General features: G+C 47.5%; 1 protein-coding gene across 1 annotated transcript; it reads right to left on the reverse strand.

Moving 5' to 3' along the window:
• Nucleotides 1-5,732: 5,732 nt before the first annotated feature.
• On the reverse strand, nt 5,733-17,610 carry ARRDC5 (arrestin domain containing 5). The gene is made up of 3 exons (XM_087895598.1): nt 17,274-17,610; nt 12,400-12,608; nt 5,733-6,353 (listed from the first exon to the last, which is right to left on the reverse strand). Exons 1-3 carry the CDS (start codon nt 17,521-17,523, stop codon nt 5,874-5,876), a joined length of 939 nt encoding a protein of 312 aa, XP_087751724.1. The 5' UTR covers nt 17,524-17,610; the 3' UTR covers nt 5,733-5,873.
• Nucleotides 17,611-17,634: the final 24 nt, after the last annotated feature.

Genomic DNA, 17,634 nt, shown 5'->3' on the forward strand with positions numbered 1-17,634 from the left:
GCCAATGAGGGATTGGTGCAGGGGTGGAGAGGGTGAAAACACAGGTAGAGCAACTTGACAGGTGAAGCCTACACCAAGATGTTGGAGATGCCGGGAAGTAGGTCAAAGGAAACCTTGTCCTGTTAGGAATCAACAAGGAGAACCTGTTTCCTTAACCTCAGCAACGTGAAGACATGTAGACTTCAACTCCCAGAATTCCCCAGTCAGCTGGCTGGGGAATTCTGGGAGTTGAAGTCAGTGGTGAAATCCAAATTTTTTTACTACCAGTTCTGTGGGCATGGCTTGGTGGGAATGGCAGGGGAAGGATACTGCAAAATCCCCACTCCCACCCCACTCCAGGGGAAGGATACTGCAAAATCCCCATTCCCTCCCCACTCCAGGGGAAGGATACTGCAAAATCCCCATTCCCTCCCCACTCCGGGGGAAGGATACTGCAAAATCCCCATTCCTCCCCACTCCAGGAGAAGGATACTGCAAAATCCCCATTCCTCCCCACTCCTGGGGGAAGGATACTGCAAAATCCCCATTCCCTCCCCACTCCAGGGGAAGGATACTGCAAAATCCCCATTCCTCCCTACTCCTGGGGGAAGGATACTGCAAAATCCCCATTCCTCCCCACTCCAGGGGAAGGATACTGCAAAATCCCCATTCCTCCCCACTCCTGGGGGAAGGATACTGCAAAATCCCCATTCCTCCCCACTCCTGGGGGAAGGATACTGCAAAATCCCCATTCCTCCCCACTCCAGGGGAAGGATACTGCAAAATCCCCATTCCTCCCTACTCCTGGGGGAAGGATACTGCAAAATCCCCATTCCTCCCTACTCCTGGGGGAAGGATACTGCAAAATCCCCATTCCTCCCCACTCCTGGGGGAAGGATACTGCAAAATCCCCATTCCCTCCCCACTCCAGGGGAAGGATATTGCAAAATCCCCATTCCTCCCCACTCCTGGGGGAAGGATACTGCAAAATCCCCATTCCTCCCCACTCCAGGGGAAGGATACTGCAAAATCCCCATTCCGTCCCCACTCCAGGGGAAGGATACTGCAAAATCCCCATTCCTTCCCACTCCAGGGGAAGGATATTACAAAATCCCCATTCCCTCCCCACTCCAGGGGAAGGATACTGCAAAATCCCCATTCCTCCCCACTCCAGGAGAAGGATACTGCAAAATCCCCATTCCCTCCCCACTCCAGGGGAAGGATACTGCAAAATCCCCATTCCTTCCCACTCCAGGGGAAGGATATTACAAAATCCCCATTCCTCCCCACTCCTGGGGGAAGGATACTGCAAAATCCCCATTCCTCCCCACTCCAGGGGAAGGATACTGTAAAATCCCCATTCCCTCCCCACTCCAGGGGAAGGATATTGCAAAATTCCCATTCCTCCCCACTCTTGGGGGAAGGATACTGCAAAATCCCCATTCCTTCCCACTCCAGGGGAAGGATATTACAAAATCCCCATTCCCTCCCCACTCCTGGAGGAAGGATACTGCAAAATCCCCATTCCTCTCCTCTCCTGGGGGAAGGATACTGCAAAATCTACATTTCCTACCCACTCCAGGGGAAAGATACTGCAAAATCCCCATTCCCTACTCACTCCTGGGGAAGGATATTGCAAAATCTCCATTCCCACCCCACTCTGGGGCAGCCAGAGGTGGTATTTGCAGGTTCTCCGAACTGCTCAAAATTTCTGCTACCGGTTCGCCAGAACCTGTCAGAACCTGCTGGATTTCACCCCTGGTTGAAGTCCATTCTGGAAGTCTATTTGTCTTCCAGCAGTTGAAAAGCACAGCTCTGGATTAAAAACACAAGCTTGCATTGAATACAGGTATCCTCGATTTACGTCCACCCAAAATTTACATTGCTAAGCAAGACGTTTGTTATGGGAGTTTTTCCACCATTTTACAATCTTTCTTGCCACGTTTGTTAAGTGAGTCACTGCAGTTGTTACATTTAGTAACACATGGTTGTTAAGCGAATCTGGCTTCCCCCATTGATGTTGCTCGTCGGAAGGTCATGAAAGAGGACCACGTGACCCCCCCCGGGGACGCTGCGACGGTCATAAATATGAGTCAATTGCCGAGTGTCTGAATTTTGATCACGTGATCATGGGGATGCATCAACGGTCGTAGGTGCGAACAACGGTCCTTAACTCACTCTTTTCAGCACTGTTGTAACTTTGAACGGTCACTAAATGAACTGTTGTAAGTCGAGAACTACCTGTAGTCCTCAATTTATAACAGTTTGTTTAGTGACCAAAGTATATTTTGGTTTAAGGGTTTTCCTGATAAAGCAAGAGCACAGTGCAATTCAAGTGTTGTGGCCCATCAGTGGCCTGTGCAGTTAGTAGCTGATTCCGACAGTGAGGAGGCTGATGTGGTGCTGCGCCAGCAGCCTGTGCAGCTGGCACTCGAGTCGGACAGTGAGGAGGCTGGAGAAGATGTGGTGCCAGAGGTGGGGATTCAGCCAGGGCCTTCAGAACCTCCAGAAGCTCCCTTAAGTGAAGAGGAAGAAGAGGAGGAGCCTCTTCTCGATGCACGGGCGCACAGAGCTGCCAAAAGGCAGGAGTGGCTCCTCAGGAGGAGGTCTCCTCGAGAGTAAGGCTTGGGGATAATTGGCCACTCCCTTAGCCTATTTAAGGAGGAACGCCGACTGAATCAATTTGTAGGGAACAACTTTAGTTCATTCTCCTTCGTGCCTTGATCTTAGTTTTCTGCAAATTGCTTCTGGGCTTTTTGCCAACCATAGTAAGATTACAATTATTTATTCTTTGGATTCTTGTAGGCTGTTAAGAAAGTTAAGAAACAGCCTCTGTTTAAAAAAAACCCCTAATTTTATTTTAGTAAACTAAAATTTGTACAGACTTTGTGTGTGCTGCGTTCTTTGGGGTCCGTAGCTGGGGCAGAACACTAAGGAACAGGCAGTTCTTTTTTTTTTTTTTTTTGCTTTAATTTATATGCCGCCCTTCTCCGGAGACTCAGGGCGGCTTACAATGCGTTAAGCAATAGCCTTCATCCTTTTTGTATATTTTATACAAAGTCAGCTTATTGCCCCCACAATCTGGTTCCTCATTTTACCTACCTTAGAAAGGATGGAAGGCTGAGTCAACCTTGAGCCTGGTGAGATTCAAACTTGCAGTAATTGCAAGCAGCAGTTGTCTTGACTTACAGTCATTCATTTTGTGACCGTTCCAAGTTCCAACAGCAGTGAAAAAAGTGACTTATGACCGTTTTTCACACTTACGACCGTTACAGCATCACCGCAGTCACGTGATCAAAATTCCAACACTTGACAACTGATTCATATTTATGACGGTTGCAGTGTCCTGGGGTCACGTGATCCTCTTTTGTGACCTTCTAATTAGCAAAGTCAATGGAGGAAGCTGGATTCACTTAACGACCAGCTTACTAATTTAATTATTTGCAGCGATTCACTTAACAACTTTGGCAAGGAAGGTCGTAAAATGGGGCACAACTCACAGAGCAAGTGTCTGGCTTCAAAATGGAATTTTCAGGCTCAGTTGTAGTTGTAAATTGAAGATTACCTGTATTTACATTTTTTTTTAAAAAAAAGAGATTGTCGTTAGTCCCTGATCTAGTCTGTCTATCTATCTATCTATCTGTCTGTCTATCTATCTATCTATCTATCTATCTATCTATCTATCTATCTATCCATCCATCCATCCATCCATCCATCCATCCATCCATCCATCCATCCATCCATCCACCCACCCACCCACCCATCCATCCATCCATCCATCCATCTATCTATCTATCTAGCCATCTATCTATCTGGTCCATAGATAGATGTGGCCACAGTGGTTAGAAGACAGTATTGCTGGCTAACTCTGCCCACAGCCAGGAGTTCAATCCTGACCGGCTCAAGGTTGACTCAGCCTTCCGTCCTTCTGAGGTGGCTAAAATGAGGAGTCAGATTATTGGGGGTGATAGGCTGACTCTGTAAACCGCTTAGAGACGGATGGAAAGCACTGTGAAGCAGTACATAAGTCTAAGTGCTACTGCTATCATCTATCTATCTATCTATCTATCTATCTATCTATCTATCTATCTATCTATCTATCTATCTCTATCTATCTCTATCTACCTATCTACCTACCTATCTACCTACCTACCTATCTATCTATCTATCCATCCATCCATCTATCTATCAATCTATCTATCTATCTATCTATCTATCATCTGTCTGTCTGTCTATCTATCTATCTATCTATCCTTCCAACCATCCATCCATCCATCCATCCACCCACCCACCCATCCATCCATCCATCCATCTATCTATCTATCTCTATCTATCTCTATCTGTCTCTATCTATCTATCTATCTATCTATCTATCTATCTATCTATCTATCTATCTATCTATCTATGTATCTATCTATCTATCTATCTATCTATCTATCTATCTATCTATCTATCTATCTATCTATCTATCTATCTATGTATCTATCTATCTATCTATCTATCTATCTATCTATCTATCTATCTATCTATCTATCTATCTATGTATCTATCTATCTATCTATCTATCTATCTATCTATCTATCTATCTATCTATCTATCTATCTATCTATCTAGCCATCTATCTATCTATGTATCTATCTATCTATCTATCTATCTATCTATCTATCTATCTATCTATCTATGTATCTATCTATCTGTCTCTATCTATCTATCTATCTATCTATCTATCTATGTATCTATCTATCTATCTATCTATCTATCTATCTATCTATCTATCTATCTATCTATCTATCTATCTATCTATCTATCTATCTATCTATGTATCTATCTATCTATCTATCTATCTATCTATCTATCTATCTATCTATCTATCTATCTATCTATGTATCTATCTATCTGTCTCTATCTATCTATCTATCTATCTATCTATCTATCTATGTATCTATCTATCTATCTATCTATCTATCTATCTATCTATCTATCTATCTATCTATCTATCTATCTATCTATCTATCTATCTATCTATCTATCTATCTATCTATGTATCTATCTATCTATCTATCTATCTATCTATCTATCTATCTATCTATCTATCTATCTATCTATCTATCTATCTATCTAGCCAGCTATCTATCTGGTCCATAGATAGATGTGGTCACAGTGGTTAGAAGACAGTATTGCTGGCTAACTCTGCCCACAGCCAGGAGTTCAATCCTGACCGGCTCAAGGTTGACTCAGCCTTCCGTCCTTCTGAGGTGGCTAAACTGAGGACCCAGATTGTTGGGGGCCATAGGCTGACTCTGTAAACCGCTTAGAGTGGGCTATAAAGCACTGTGAAGCGGTATATATGTCTAAGTACCATTGCTATTGCTATTATGGTCTGGTTAATAACCATCATGACCAGTGGTGGGTTTCAAAAATTTTTACTACTGGTTCTTTGGCTGTGGCTTGGTGGGCGTGGCAGGGGAAGGATACTGTAAAATCTCCATTCCCTCCCCACTCCAGGGGAAGGTTACTGCAAAATCCCCATTTCCTCCCGATCAGCTGGGACTCGGGAGGCAGAAAATAGATGGGGACGGGGCAGTCAGAATTTTTACTACCGGTTCTCCGAACTACTCAAAATTTCCGCTACTGGTTCTCCAGAACTGGTCAGAACCTGCTGAAACCCACCTCTGATCATGACCTACGACAGTAACAGTTGTAATTCGGGGACGGCCGGTAAAACCCAACCAAATGGACCGTGATTCTCAGAAATGGAAACGTAGAGAGAACTTTTAATGAATCGGGCGATGGGGATGGAGAACGTGATCCATTTTGAAAACTATATTGACCTATTTGGATAAAAACGGTGGAGGGTTTGGGGGGACGGCGAGGGAACCGCGGTCTTCCCTCGTTTATTCTGGTGACCCCGTGGCTTCGTTTCTGATCACGATGGGGATCTTGGCCACCACCCTGTTGAGACACCAGGGGAAGTGGACCATGCCCGTCAGCTCGTAACCGATCTCCATGATGTCGTCCGATTTTTGAACGCTGGTGACGGGCATCACTTTGGGTAGGCAGAGGGTGCTTTGAATCTTGGTGAACTCGCACGGACCCCTCTCGATGTTCGACTCCAGGCGCATCATCTCTTCGTGTTGTTCTAACGTCCGCCTCTCCGCTCGGAAGTTGAACGCTTTGTAAAGGACCACCGAGTGGAGGGTGAAGACCACTTTCCGGATCGACTTGCCCGTCGGGTTGGTGATTTCGGTGGTGAAGGTGATGTTGTCGCCCGGAAGGTAGATGCTCTTGCTCAGCGACATGCGTAAGGTGATGGGGGCGTTCCTGACACAGCAGTTGTACGCCAGGACCTGCTGGACTTCTACCACCAAAGGGTACTGAAAGATGGAAAAGGAGAGAAGGCAACGTTGAAGGAAAAGCTTATGAGATCCTGAGGAGAATAAGGTTAGAAAGGTTGAGATACGACCAGCTGTCGTCCTGCTTTGATACCTCCGAAGGATCCAGAGTGAGAAGAATGGGCCAAGATTTCCACAGGGAAGGTCCATCTCTTGGAACTCAGCCATGGAAATGGTTAGAGTAGCCTTAGGGCAATTCTCTTCAGTGGTGGGATTCAGCCGGTTCAGGCAAGTTGGGGTGAGCCGGTAGTTAAATTGCTGGCTGGCCCCGCCCCTTCCTGCCCCGCTCCTTCCAGGAGTCCCCACATACCCCATTTTGGCTCCCAGGTAAGTGCAGGGAGGCCTAGCCCCCGCCACAGCCCATTTGTGCTCCCAGGAGGCTTCAGTGAGGTCTCCTAGGCCCAAAACAGGGCATGGGGGAAGGTGCACCATCCCCCACAGCCCATTTTTACTCCCAGGAGGCTTCAGGGAGGCCTCCTAGGCCCAAAACAGGGGGCAGGGAGTGGCATATCCCCCCCCCGTGGCCCATTTTCGCTCCCAGGGGCATGAAGGAGGCCGAGTGCTGCCTGTCACACCCATGGAACTCAACCATGAAAATTGTGAGGCGCTGAATAATACAGTTGGAAGGGACCTCGGAGATCTTTCAGTCCAATCCCCCACTCAAGCTGAACATCCTATGCCCGTGATGGCGAACCTATGGCACGCGGAGCCATATCTGTGGGCATGCAAGCGTTGCCCTACCTCAGGTCCAGCGCTCATGCACAAGCTGGCCAGCTGATTTTCGGGACTTCCGGGCCCACTGGAAGTTGGGAAATGGGCCGTTTCTGGCCTCCAGAGGGCCTCCGGGGGAATGGGGAAGGCTGTTTTTGCCCTCCCCAGGCTCCTAGAAAGCCTCTGGAGCCTGGGGAGATCGAAAAATGGGCCTACTGGGCCCATCATGCCATCACGTGCCAAAAGCGGGGGAGCGAGGGAAGGTCACGCGTGCATGCGCAGGGTGGGGCAGGTCGCACTGAATTATGGTTGTGGACACGCACATGCATGACCCCCTGCTCTCCCCCCGCTTTTGGCACGTGACAGCAAAAAGGTTAGTCATCACTGCCCTATACCCGGGGGTGTCAAACTCAATTTCATTGAAGGCCACATCAGGGTTGTGTTGGAGTTCAGGGAGGCCAGGGGGTCTTGGTTAGGGTGGGCATGGCCAGCACTCATGTCGGGGGTGCCTGTTGTGGTCCGAACACTCTGCCAGTGAAAACGGGCTCCCGAGCTCCGTTTTCAGCTGTGACGGTCTCCTGCAACCCTCTGCCAGCGAAAACGGAGCTCGGGGGTGGGGTGCGTGTGGCCTTTGCAAGCTCCGTTTTTGCTGGCAGAAGCACCATGGGCCGGTCCTTTGCTGTTTCCAGGGCGGCCCTGTGGGCCAGATCTAAGCACCCCGTTGGCCGAAACCAGCCCACGGGCTTTAAGTTTCACACCCCTGCCCTATCCCCATTGAGACAAATGTCTGTCCAATAATCTCTTCTTGAAAACCTCCAGTGTTGGAGGACTCACCCCATTCATCTGGATTTATTGTTCTCACTGTTAGATTTCTTCTTAGTTCTAGGTTGGTTCTCTCCTTGATTAGTTTCCATCCGTTGCTTCTTGTCCTGCCTTCGGGTGCTTTGGAGAATATCTTGACCCCCTCTTCTTTGTGGCAGCCCCTGAGATATTGGAAGACTGCTATCATGTGTCCCCTGGTCCTTCTTTTCATCAGACTAGACATACCCAGTTCCTGCAACCGTTCTTCATATGTTTTAGCCTCCAGTCCCCTAATCATCTTTGTTGCTCTTCTCTGCACTCTTTCTAGAGTCTCCACATCTTTTTTGTATCGTGGCAACCAAAACTGGATGCCATATTCCAAGCGTGGTCTAAACCAAGGCCACCAGAGGGGTAATTACATGGCTTGATAACACGGAAGAACCCAGGTTGAGAAGAACGGACCGAGATCTCCTCAGGGAGGGTCCATCTCTTGAAACTCAGCCATGGAAATGGTTAGAGTAGCCTTAGGACAATTCTCTTCAGTGGTGGGATTCAGCCGGTTTGGGCAACTTGGGGTGAGCCGGTAGTTAAATTGCTGGCTGGCCCTGCCCCTTCCTGCCCCGCTCCTTCCAGGAGTCCCCACGTACCCCATTTTGGCTCCCAGGTAAGTGCAGGGAGGCCTCCTAGCCCCCCGCCACGGCCCATTTTTGCTCCCAGGAGGCTTCAGTGAGGCCTCCTAGGCCCAAAACAGGGCATGGGGGGGAGGTGCACCACCCCCCACAGCCCATTTTTGCTCCCAGGAGGCTTCAGTGAGGCCTCCTAGGCCCAAAACAGGGCATGGGGGTGGAGGTGCACCACCCCCCACAGCCCATTTTTGCTCCCAGGAGGCTTCAGGGAGGCCTCCTAGGCCCAAAACAGGGCATGGGGGGGGAGGTGCACCACCCCCCACAGCCCGTTTTTACTCCCAGGAGGCTTCAGTGAGGCCTCCTAGGCCCAAAACAGGGCATGGGGGCGGAGGTGCACCACCCCCCACAGCCCCTTTTTACTCCCAGGAGGCTTCAGGGAGGCCTCCTAGGCCCAAAACAGGGGGCAGGGGGTGGCATTCCCCCCCCACCCCCCAGTGGCCCATTTTCTCTCCCAGGGGCATGAAGGAGGCCGAGTGCTGCCTGTCACACCCCCTGGCCACGTCCACCAAGCCACGGCCACAGAATGGATATTTTAAAAAATTGAATCCCACCATTTCCCTCCTATCTGGACTTTCCGACCTCATAATCATGTTTGAAGGATGGAATGAGAACTAAGTTCATGAACAGTCAGTCAACGGGCAGTAAATCAACAGAGGGATAATATCCAGATCACAAGAAGGGATAGTACTGCTTTGTACCGCACGGGTGACACCCCAACTTGGAATATTGCATCCAGTTCTGGGCATCACAATACGAAAAAGATGTTGACACCCTTGAAAGAGTGAGGAGAAGAGAAACAAAGATGAGAAAGGGTCTGGAGGCTGCACCTTATGATGAAACCGTTGAGGGGTTTCTAACAAGCAGAAGGACTAGGAGCAGAGGTTGTATTCAGCCGGTTCGGACCGGAAATTATTATTTATTTTTTTTATTAGTCATATTTCTATGCCGCCCACTCTCCGAGGACTCTGGGCGGCTTACACCAAAGACAGTATACTAAATAGCCTATTGCCCCCAACAATCTGGGTCCTCATTTTACCCACCTCGGAAGGATGGAAGGCTGAGTCAACCTTGAGCCGGTGAGATTTGATCCGCTGATCTGCTGAACTAGCAGTCAGCTGAAGTAGCTGCAGTACTGCACTCTAACCACTGCGCCACCTCGACTCAAGAAATCTCAGGTGGGCCCATGCACCCACCCCGGCTCTATGCCATCTTATTTAGGCATGTTTTTGAGACTGGGTGCATGTGTACAAAGCAGGCGTGTGCACGAACCGGACATGTGCGCGCCCGTAGTAAGCGTGCACACACACACGCGACAAACCGGTTGGAACATAATCCGAAACCCACCGCTGACTTGGGGTGACGTGGTAACAGTCTTCTGGTACTTGTGAGGCTGTCAACGGAGAAGAGGGAGTCGAGCTATTCTCCAAAGCACCTGAAGGCAGGACAAGAAGCAACGGATGGAAGCTTATCAAAGAGAGATCCAGCCTAGAACTAAGGAGAAGTTTTCTGACAGTGAGAACAATTAACCAGTGGAACAACTTGCCTCCAGAAGTTGTGGGTGCTCCATTGCTGGAGGTTTTCAAAAGCAGACTGGACAACCATTTGACTGCGATGGTGAAGGCTCCTGCCTTGAGCATGTGTTGTGACTTAGGTTTACTGAGTCATTTCAATACACAATTAGTCCCAAACAAACCTATTTTATTGTAAAAGCTGAGAATTACGTTCATTCCCAGCTAAGTCCCAATTAGCTGCAAAACAAGTCCTTCGGAAGAAGTCTTTCGGGATAATCACCAACCTTTATCTTCTTTGACACCCTGCCAAGGGCCTTACTTGGCAAAGCCCCATGAAGTTCAGAAACAAACGAGAGATGCCGACTGGAAACAGAGTTAGCAACGTTGCTTTCTTGCAAAAAGGCCCAAGTGCCTTTGTTTCTCTTTTAAGCCTTATAGGAGGGGCCAATCATCTCCTGGCCTTACTCCTGAGTCGTCCCTTTTGCTTTAGCTGCTCTTGCCTTCTGGCAGTTGTGTACATGTGTGCACTAGGAACAGGCTCCTCCTGTTCCTCTGCCTCTCTGCTGTCCGACTCTAAGGGCTCCGGAGTCCGCGCATCGCTCCCAGATGGCCCTGGCCCCATCTCTGCCTCCGATGCAGAGCCCTCGTCTGGGCCTTTCCCAGACTCCAGGACTGGCCCATTGTTCTCCCCAGCCTCCTCACTGTCCGACTCCACTGCCAGCTCCGCAGGCTGCTGGCAGACCACAACAGCATGGGGTTGGACTGGAAGACCTCTAAGGTCACTTCCTGACCTATGATTCAATGTTCTATATTTTAATAAAGCGAGGCCCTTTATGGTCTTTAAACTGGTGATTTTAATTATAAATCCCCTTTGGAGACCATGAATAGATTCCAGGGGATCTGCGAAGTTGGGTAGGGGGAAAAAAACTTTATATTCACTAACCTCTAACTGAAATCTATTTTACTTTTCTTTAACAGATTTAATGGATTAATAATGGTTTAAGTGAATGGATTAGGAATCAGTCTGATCTAGTGGTGAAAAAACCAGGAGATGGTGAGTTCTAGTCCTGCCTTAGACAAGAAAGCCGGCTGGGTGACTTTGGGCCAATCATCAGGAGATGGTGAGTTCTAGTCCCGCCTTAGACATGAAAGCTGGCTGGGTGACTTTGGGCCAATCATCAGAAGATTGGGAGTTCTAGTCCCGCCTTAGACATAAAAGCCGGCTGGGTGACTTTGGGCCAATCACCAGGAGACGGTGAGTTCTAGTCCTGCCTTAGACATGAAAGTCGGCTGGGTGACTTTGGGCCAATCACCAGGAGACGGTGAGTTCTAGTCCCGCCTTAGGCATGAAAGCCGGCTGGGTGACTTTGGGCCAATCACCAGGAGACGGTGAGTTCTAGTCCCGCCTTAGGCATGAAAGCCGGCTGGGTGACTTTGGGCCAATCACCAGGAGATGGTGAGTTCTAGTCCTGCCTTAGGCATGAATTTGGATTAAATTATGATTTTATTGTACTTGTTTCTTAACTTGTGTTCGCTGCCCTGAGTCCTTCGGGAGAATGGCGGCATATAAATACATGTAATAAATAAATAAATAAATAAATGAAAGCCGGCTGGGTGACTTTGGGCCAATCACCAGGAGACAGAGAGTTCTAGTCCCGCCTCAGGCATGTAGTTATGACAGTGGCAGAGTCTCAGGGTCATGTGATCACACTTGTGACTTTCCCAGCTGACTTCTGATCAGCCAAGTCAAGAGGGAAAGCTAACAACCATGTAATTTACTTAACAACTGCAGAGATTTGCTTAACAACCATGTCATAAAGGTTGTAAAATCAGGCATGATTCACTTAATAACCACCTTGCTTGGCAATGGAAATTCTGCTCCCAACTGTGATCGTAAATTGTGGACTATCTGTATATCTGGGGGCCCCAATTCAAGGAAGGCCATTCTACTTTGAAGTACAACTTACGACCACCATTGAGCTCAAAATTTAAGTAGGTTTGTACCAATTTTACGACTTTTCTTGCCCAAGTTGTTAAGTGAATCCCTGCAGTTGTTAAATCAGAAGCGCTGTTGTTAAGTGAATCCGGCTCCCCACATTGACTTGGCTTTGTCCGAAGGTCGCCAAAAGGGGATCCCGTGAGCCGGGGACACCGCCACCGTCGTAAATATGAGCCAGTTGCCAAGTATCCGAATTTTGATCACCTGACTGCAGGGGTGCTGTAAGTGTGTGAAAAACGGTCCCAAGTGGCTTTTTTCAGCGCCGTCGTAACGTCGAACGGTCACTAAGCGAACGGTTGTAAGCCGAGGACGACCTGTACCTTGGATTGCACTGTGTCCTGGCTGTACAGGGAAGTCCCTTGCACCAAGATGTATTTTTTCTGCTTGCCGAGGATAAGTTCTCGCGTGGCACAGAGCGCTTGGAGGAAGTAGCTGATCCTCCCCAACCGGCTGGTGAAAGTGGAGGGGATCCTCGGAGGTAAGACGAAGTCGAAATCAAACTTATGCACACCTGGGCCCAGCCAGTTATCTGCAAATCGTGAAGCAAAGCAAAAATATCTCATTTTACATCTACAGACCCCTCACATCCTGGACGTAAATGGTTTCAACTTCTACTCTCAAAACCAGGGGTCTCCAACCTTGGCAACTTTAAGCCTGGCGGACTTCAACTCCCAGAATTCCCCAGCCAGCAAAGCTCTAAACCAGTGTTTCTCAACCTTGGTAGCTTGAAGATGGGTGGACTTCAACTCCCAGAATCCCCCAGCCAGCAACGCTGGCTGGGGGATTCTGGGAGTTGAAGTCCACCCATCTTCAAGCTACCAAGGTTGAGAAACACTGCTCAAAACAATGCTATAGAGTAGTCATGGCGAACCTTTTCCAGATTCAGTGCCCAAAGCGCGTGTGTGCGCGAATGCGCGCCCGGACCCCCAAAATGCAATGAATGTGTGGCCCCCCCGTGCATGCGCACATGTCCCTCCTACAAGCCCCCCATGCATGCATGCATAGGGCCCCCGCCCGCCCCCCGCGCATGCATGGTAGAGATCAGTGGTGGGTTCCTCCCGGTTCGGCCGAGCTGGTAGCAGTGACGATATGACGTCACCAAACTGGTTCTCCCTCCCCGCCCTCCCACCGCACCCCCCACGTTATTTTTACCTTTTATTTGGTCCCACCCCCAATCTATTGCTTCCTCCTGAGTCCCAGCTGATGACTAGAGGGAAAAAAAACTGTTCAAACTCTTGCCGCAGGGCTTCAAAGGGCCGTCCTACAGCTGATCAGTGTTAAAAGCAAACAAATGAGTCGGGTCGTAAGTGCGAGGACCTTCCAGAAATGACTCTGACCAGCTAGCCACGCCCACCTGGTCACATGACCTCCAAGCCACACCCACAAAATAAGCCACGCCCACAGAACCGGTAGTAAAAAAAAATTTAGAACCCACCCCTGGTAGAGACCCGAAGACCAGCTGGCCGGCGGGAGGCAAGTGGCGGAGCGAAACTGGGGCGACAGCTCGCGTGCCTTCAGAGAGGGGCTCTGCATCAGTGGTGGGTTTCAAAAAATTTTTTCTACCGGTTCTGTGGGTGTGGCTTGGTGGGCGTGGCAGGGGAAGGATACTGTAAAATCTCCATTCCCACCCCACTCTAGGGGAAGGTTACTGCAAAATCTCCCATTTCCTCCCGATCAGCTGGGACTCAGGAGGCAGAGAATACATGGGGGCGGGGCCAATCAGAATTTTTACTACCGGTTTTCCGAACTACTCAAAATTTCCGCTACTGGTTCTCCAGAACTGGTCAGAACCTGCTGAAACCTACCTCTGCTCTGCAGGCCATCTCTGGCACGTGTGCCATAGGTTTGCCATCCCAATTATAGGGCATTGCACGCCAGAACAACTAGACACAAGGACAGTTTTTCCCCCGTGCCATCACTCTGCTAAACAACTCATTCCCACAACAACACTGTCGAACTAGCTAGAAAGGTTGTATTAGTATGATTCTTCTTAACTTTCCTATTACCTATTTCCTCATCTTCCTTTGAGTATAACTTCGTTGCTTGTATCTTACGGTTTATATTGTTTTATTTAGTATCCTAATAGGATTCATGTTGATTGCTTATTTAGTATCCCATGACTATCACTAAGTGTTGTATTTTATGATTCCTGATGAGTGTATCTTTATGGTGACTATGATCATCGTTTATCACTTATATCTTTTATGTACATTGAGAGCTTATGCACGGAAGACAATTTCCTTGTCTGTCCAAGCACACTTGGCCAATAAAGAATTCTATTCCATTGCATTGCATTGCATTGCATCGTATCATATCCTAGTGTAGTCTGGTCTATTCCTTATTCCCTCTTCTCTTCTCTTCTCTTCTCTTCTCTTCTCTTCTCTTCTCTTCTCTTCTCTCCTCTCCTCTCCTCTCCTCTCCTCTCCTCTCCTCTCCTCTCCTCTCCTCTCCTCATTATTCCTCATTCATTCCTCATTCTATTCTATTCTATTCTATTCTATTCTATTCTATTCTATTCTATTCTATTCTATTCTATTCTATTCTACTCTACTCTACTCTACTCTACTCTACTCTACTCTACTCTACTCTATTCCATTCCATTCCATTCCTTTCCATTCCATTCTCTCTTCTCTCCTCTCCTCTCCTCTCCTCTCCTCTCCTCTCCTTATTCCTCATTCATTCCTCATTCTATTCTATTCTATTCTACTCTACTCTACTCTACTCTACTCTACTCTACTCTACTCTACTCTACTCTACTCTACTCTACTCTACTCTACTCTACTCTACTCCATTCCATTCCATTCCATTCCTTTCCATTCCATTCTCTCCTCTCTTCTCTTCTCTTCTCTTCTCTTCTCTTCTCTTCTCTTCTCTCTTCTACTCTACTCTACTCTACTCTACTCTACTCTACTCTACTCTACTCTACTCTAATTTTCTCCTTCTTTGCTTGTAGGCAAAGAAATTCATCGGGTTCCATTTTCCACCAACTTCCTTAGGTGAGCTGCAATATTCAAACGAGGCTGGAACGCACGTTCCACAAGGAAAGAAAAAAACCCCCAGCTTTTTAAAAAGGCAAAAGGTGAAATCAAAGGGACTTATTTTTATTTATTTATTTATTTTTTTAAAAAGTCCCTTCTCTGTAGGTGGGGTCTTAAATTCCCAATTAGGATTAGGGGAATGGGAAGAAACGATGGCGGTATATCTGGAAGGCAGGTTGTGGGGGAAAGCTGGGCTAATATATTACGACATTTCCGAACGCTGGCAGGAGAAGAAGGTAAATGTTTTAATAAATTGTAGGCCCCGGAGAAGATTGCAATGTTGGGTGGTACCCCAGAGAAGAAGACACATGCCAGGCAAGTTTATATAGCAGGAGATGTATAATTATTCTAATATTTCCTTAGGCTCCTAAACAACAGGAAATTATATAATGGGGGAGATAAGAGACATGAAGACTTATTTTTCATGAGTGGGCGTGGAGGAGCTTTGGGGAAGGATTTGAGACCAGTGGGGCAGGAGACGGGTTCTTCCCTGCCTGCGTGGGAGCCAAGAAGCAGCAGAGAAAGAGCACATACACCAATGGAATGGAATGGAATGGAATGGAATGGAATGGAATAGAATAGAATAGAATAGAATAGAATAGAATAGAATAGAATAGAATAGAATAGAAGATGGGATGGGATGGGATGGAATATAGGATATGGAATGGAAGATGGAATGGGGAATGGGGAATATGGAGTGGAGTGGAGTAGAATAGGAATAGGAATAGAATATAGGAGAATATGGAATATGGAATAGAATAGAATAGAATAGAATAGAATAGAATAGAATAGAATAGAATAGAATAGAATATGGTATGGTATGGTATGGTATGGTATGGAATGGAATGAAATGGAATGGAATAGAATATAGGATATGGAATGGAATATGGAATGGGGAATGGGGAATATGGAGTGGAATGGAGTAGAATAGGAATAGGAATAGAATATAAGAGAATATGGAATATGGAATATGGAATAGAAATAGAAATAGGAATAGAATAGAATAGAATTAGAATAGAATAGAATAGAATAGAATAGAATAGAATAGAATAGAATAGAATAGAATAGAATAGAATAGAATAGAATAGAATAGAATAACAGAGTTGGAAGGGACCTCGGAGGTCTTCTAGTCCAACCCCCTGCCCAGGCAGGAAACCCTACACCACTTCAGACAAATGGTTATCCAATCTCTTCTTTAAAACTTTCAGTGTTTTGAGCATTCACAACTTCTGGAGCCAAGTGGTTCCACTGAATAATTGTTTTCACTGTCAGGAAATTTCTCCTTAGTTCTCAGTTGCTTCTCTCCTGGATTAGTTTCCACCTATACAGGCAGTCCTTGACTTACAACTGTTCATTTAGTGATCGTTCAAATTTACAGCGGCACTGAAAAAAAAAGTGATTCATGATCGTTTTTTCACGCTGATGACCGTCAAAGCGGTCAGGTGATCAAAATTCAGCCACTTGGCAACTGACTCCTATATATGATGGTCACAGCATCCCTGGGTCACAAGACCCCGTTTTGTGTCCGTCGGACCCAGCAAAGTCAGCTGTGAGGCTGTGAGGCTAACATCACAGCTGCAGTGATTCGCTTAACGGCCGTGGCATGAAAGGTGGTAAAACGAGGCCAAATTCACTGAACAAATGTTTCCCTTAGCAACAGAAATGTTGGGCTCCATTGGGGTCGTAAGTCAAGGACTACCTGCATAACACCGTTTCGTGCACAGGTCATCCTCAACTTACAACCCTTCGTTTGACGAACCTTCGAAGTTACGATGGCACTGAAAAAAAATGACCGAGGACCATTTTTTACACTTACGACGGTTGCAGCATCCCAATGGACTTCAAAACTCCCAGAAGTCCCCAGCTAAGAGGGCCATTGCTGAGAATCCTGGGAGCTGAATCCACTGGAAACTGGAGCTGGTAAGGCCTGCCAGTCCTCAATAGATGGCATCAAAGAGAGGTTCAAACTCTTTGCTGCCACCTAATGGCCACTTTCATGTTTACAGTTGACATCAGGAAGCCTTGGTGGGAAATGCTGTGGTTTGTTAAAAAACATGATAAGTCCATCCACACAACCCCTCCCAGAAAGACCCCCCACTCCAGCCCCCTTTTTTCTGCTTAACTGCCTCGTGGTAATCCCAGTTAAGCAGCCTCACGTTCAATCTGGAATGTTTTCGTCTTGTGGACGTAGTCCGCCTTGTTAACGCAGGTGGCTCGCTGGCTGTAGTCCTTCTCCAAGTGGGCCTCTTCGGTCCACTCCAGGTAGCCTCTCCCAATGAGCTCAACCTTCAGCAGAGGGTCCACTAGAGTGCTGTGAAGACTGAGAATCAGCTGCCCTGCCACCGTTGAACCTGCCAGGTACACTTCCTTGGGTATCACCAGCTCAATAGATTTCACCACCGACATGGGTGGGCATCGAGCTCAGGAACCGGCCCCTTCGAGGAGGGGTCAGAAGACCCAGAAGGTTTCTCTTGGAGAGGAGGGGTCTTGAATGAAGAAGCTTTGTGACATCAGCTC

This window comes from Pantherophis guttatus, chromosome 1 (assembly GCF_059756535.1).
Source record: "Pantherophis guttatus breed Tessera chromosome 1, ASM5975653v1, whole genome shotgun sequence".
NCBI lineage: Eukaryota > Metazoa > Chordata > Lepidosauria > Squamata > Colubridae > Pantherophis > Pantherophis guttatus.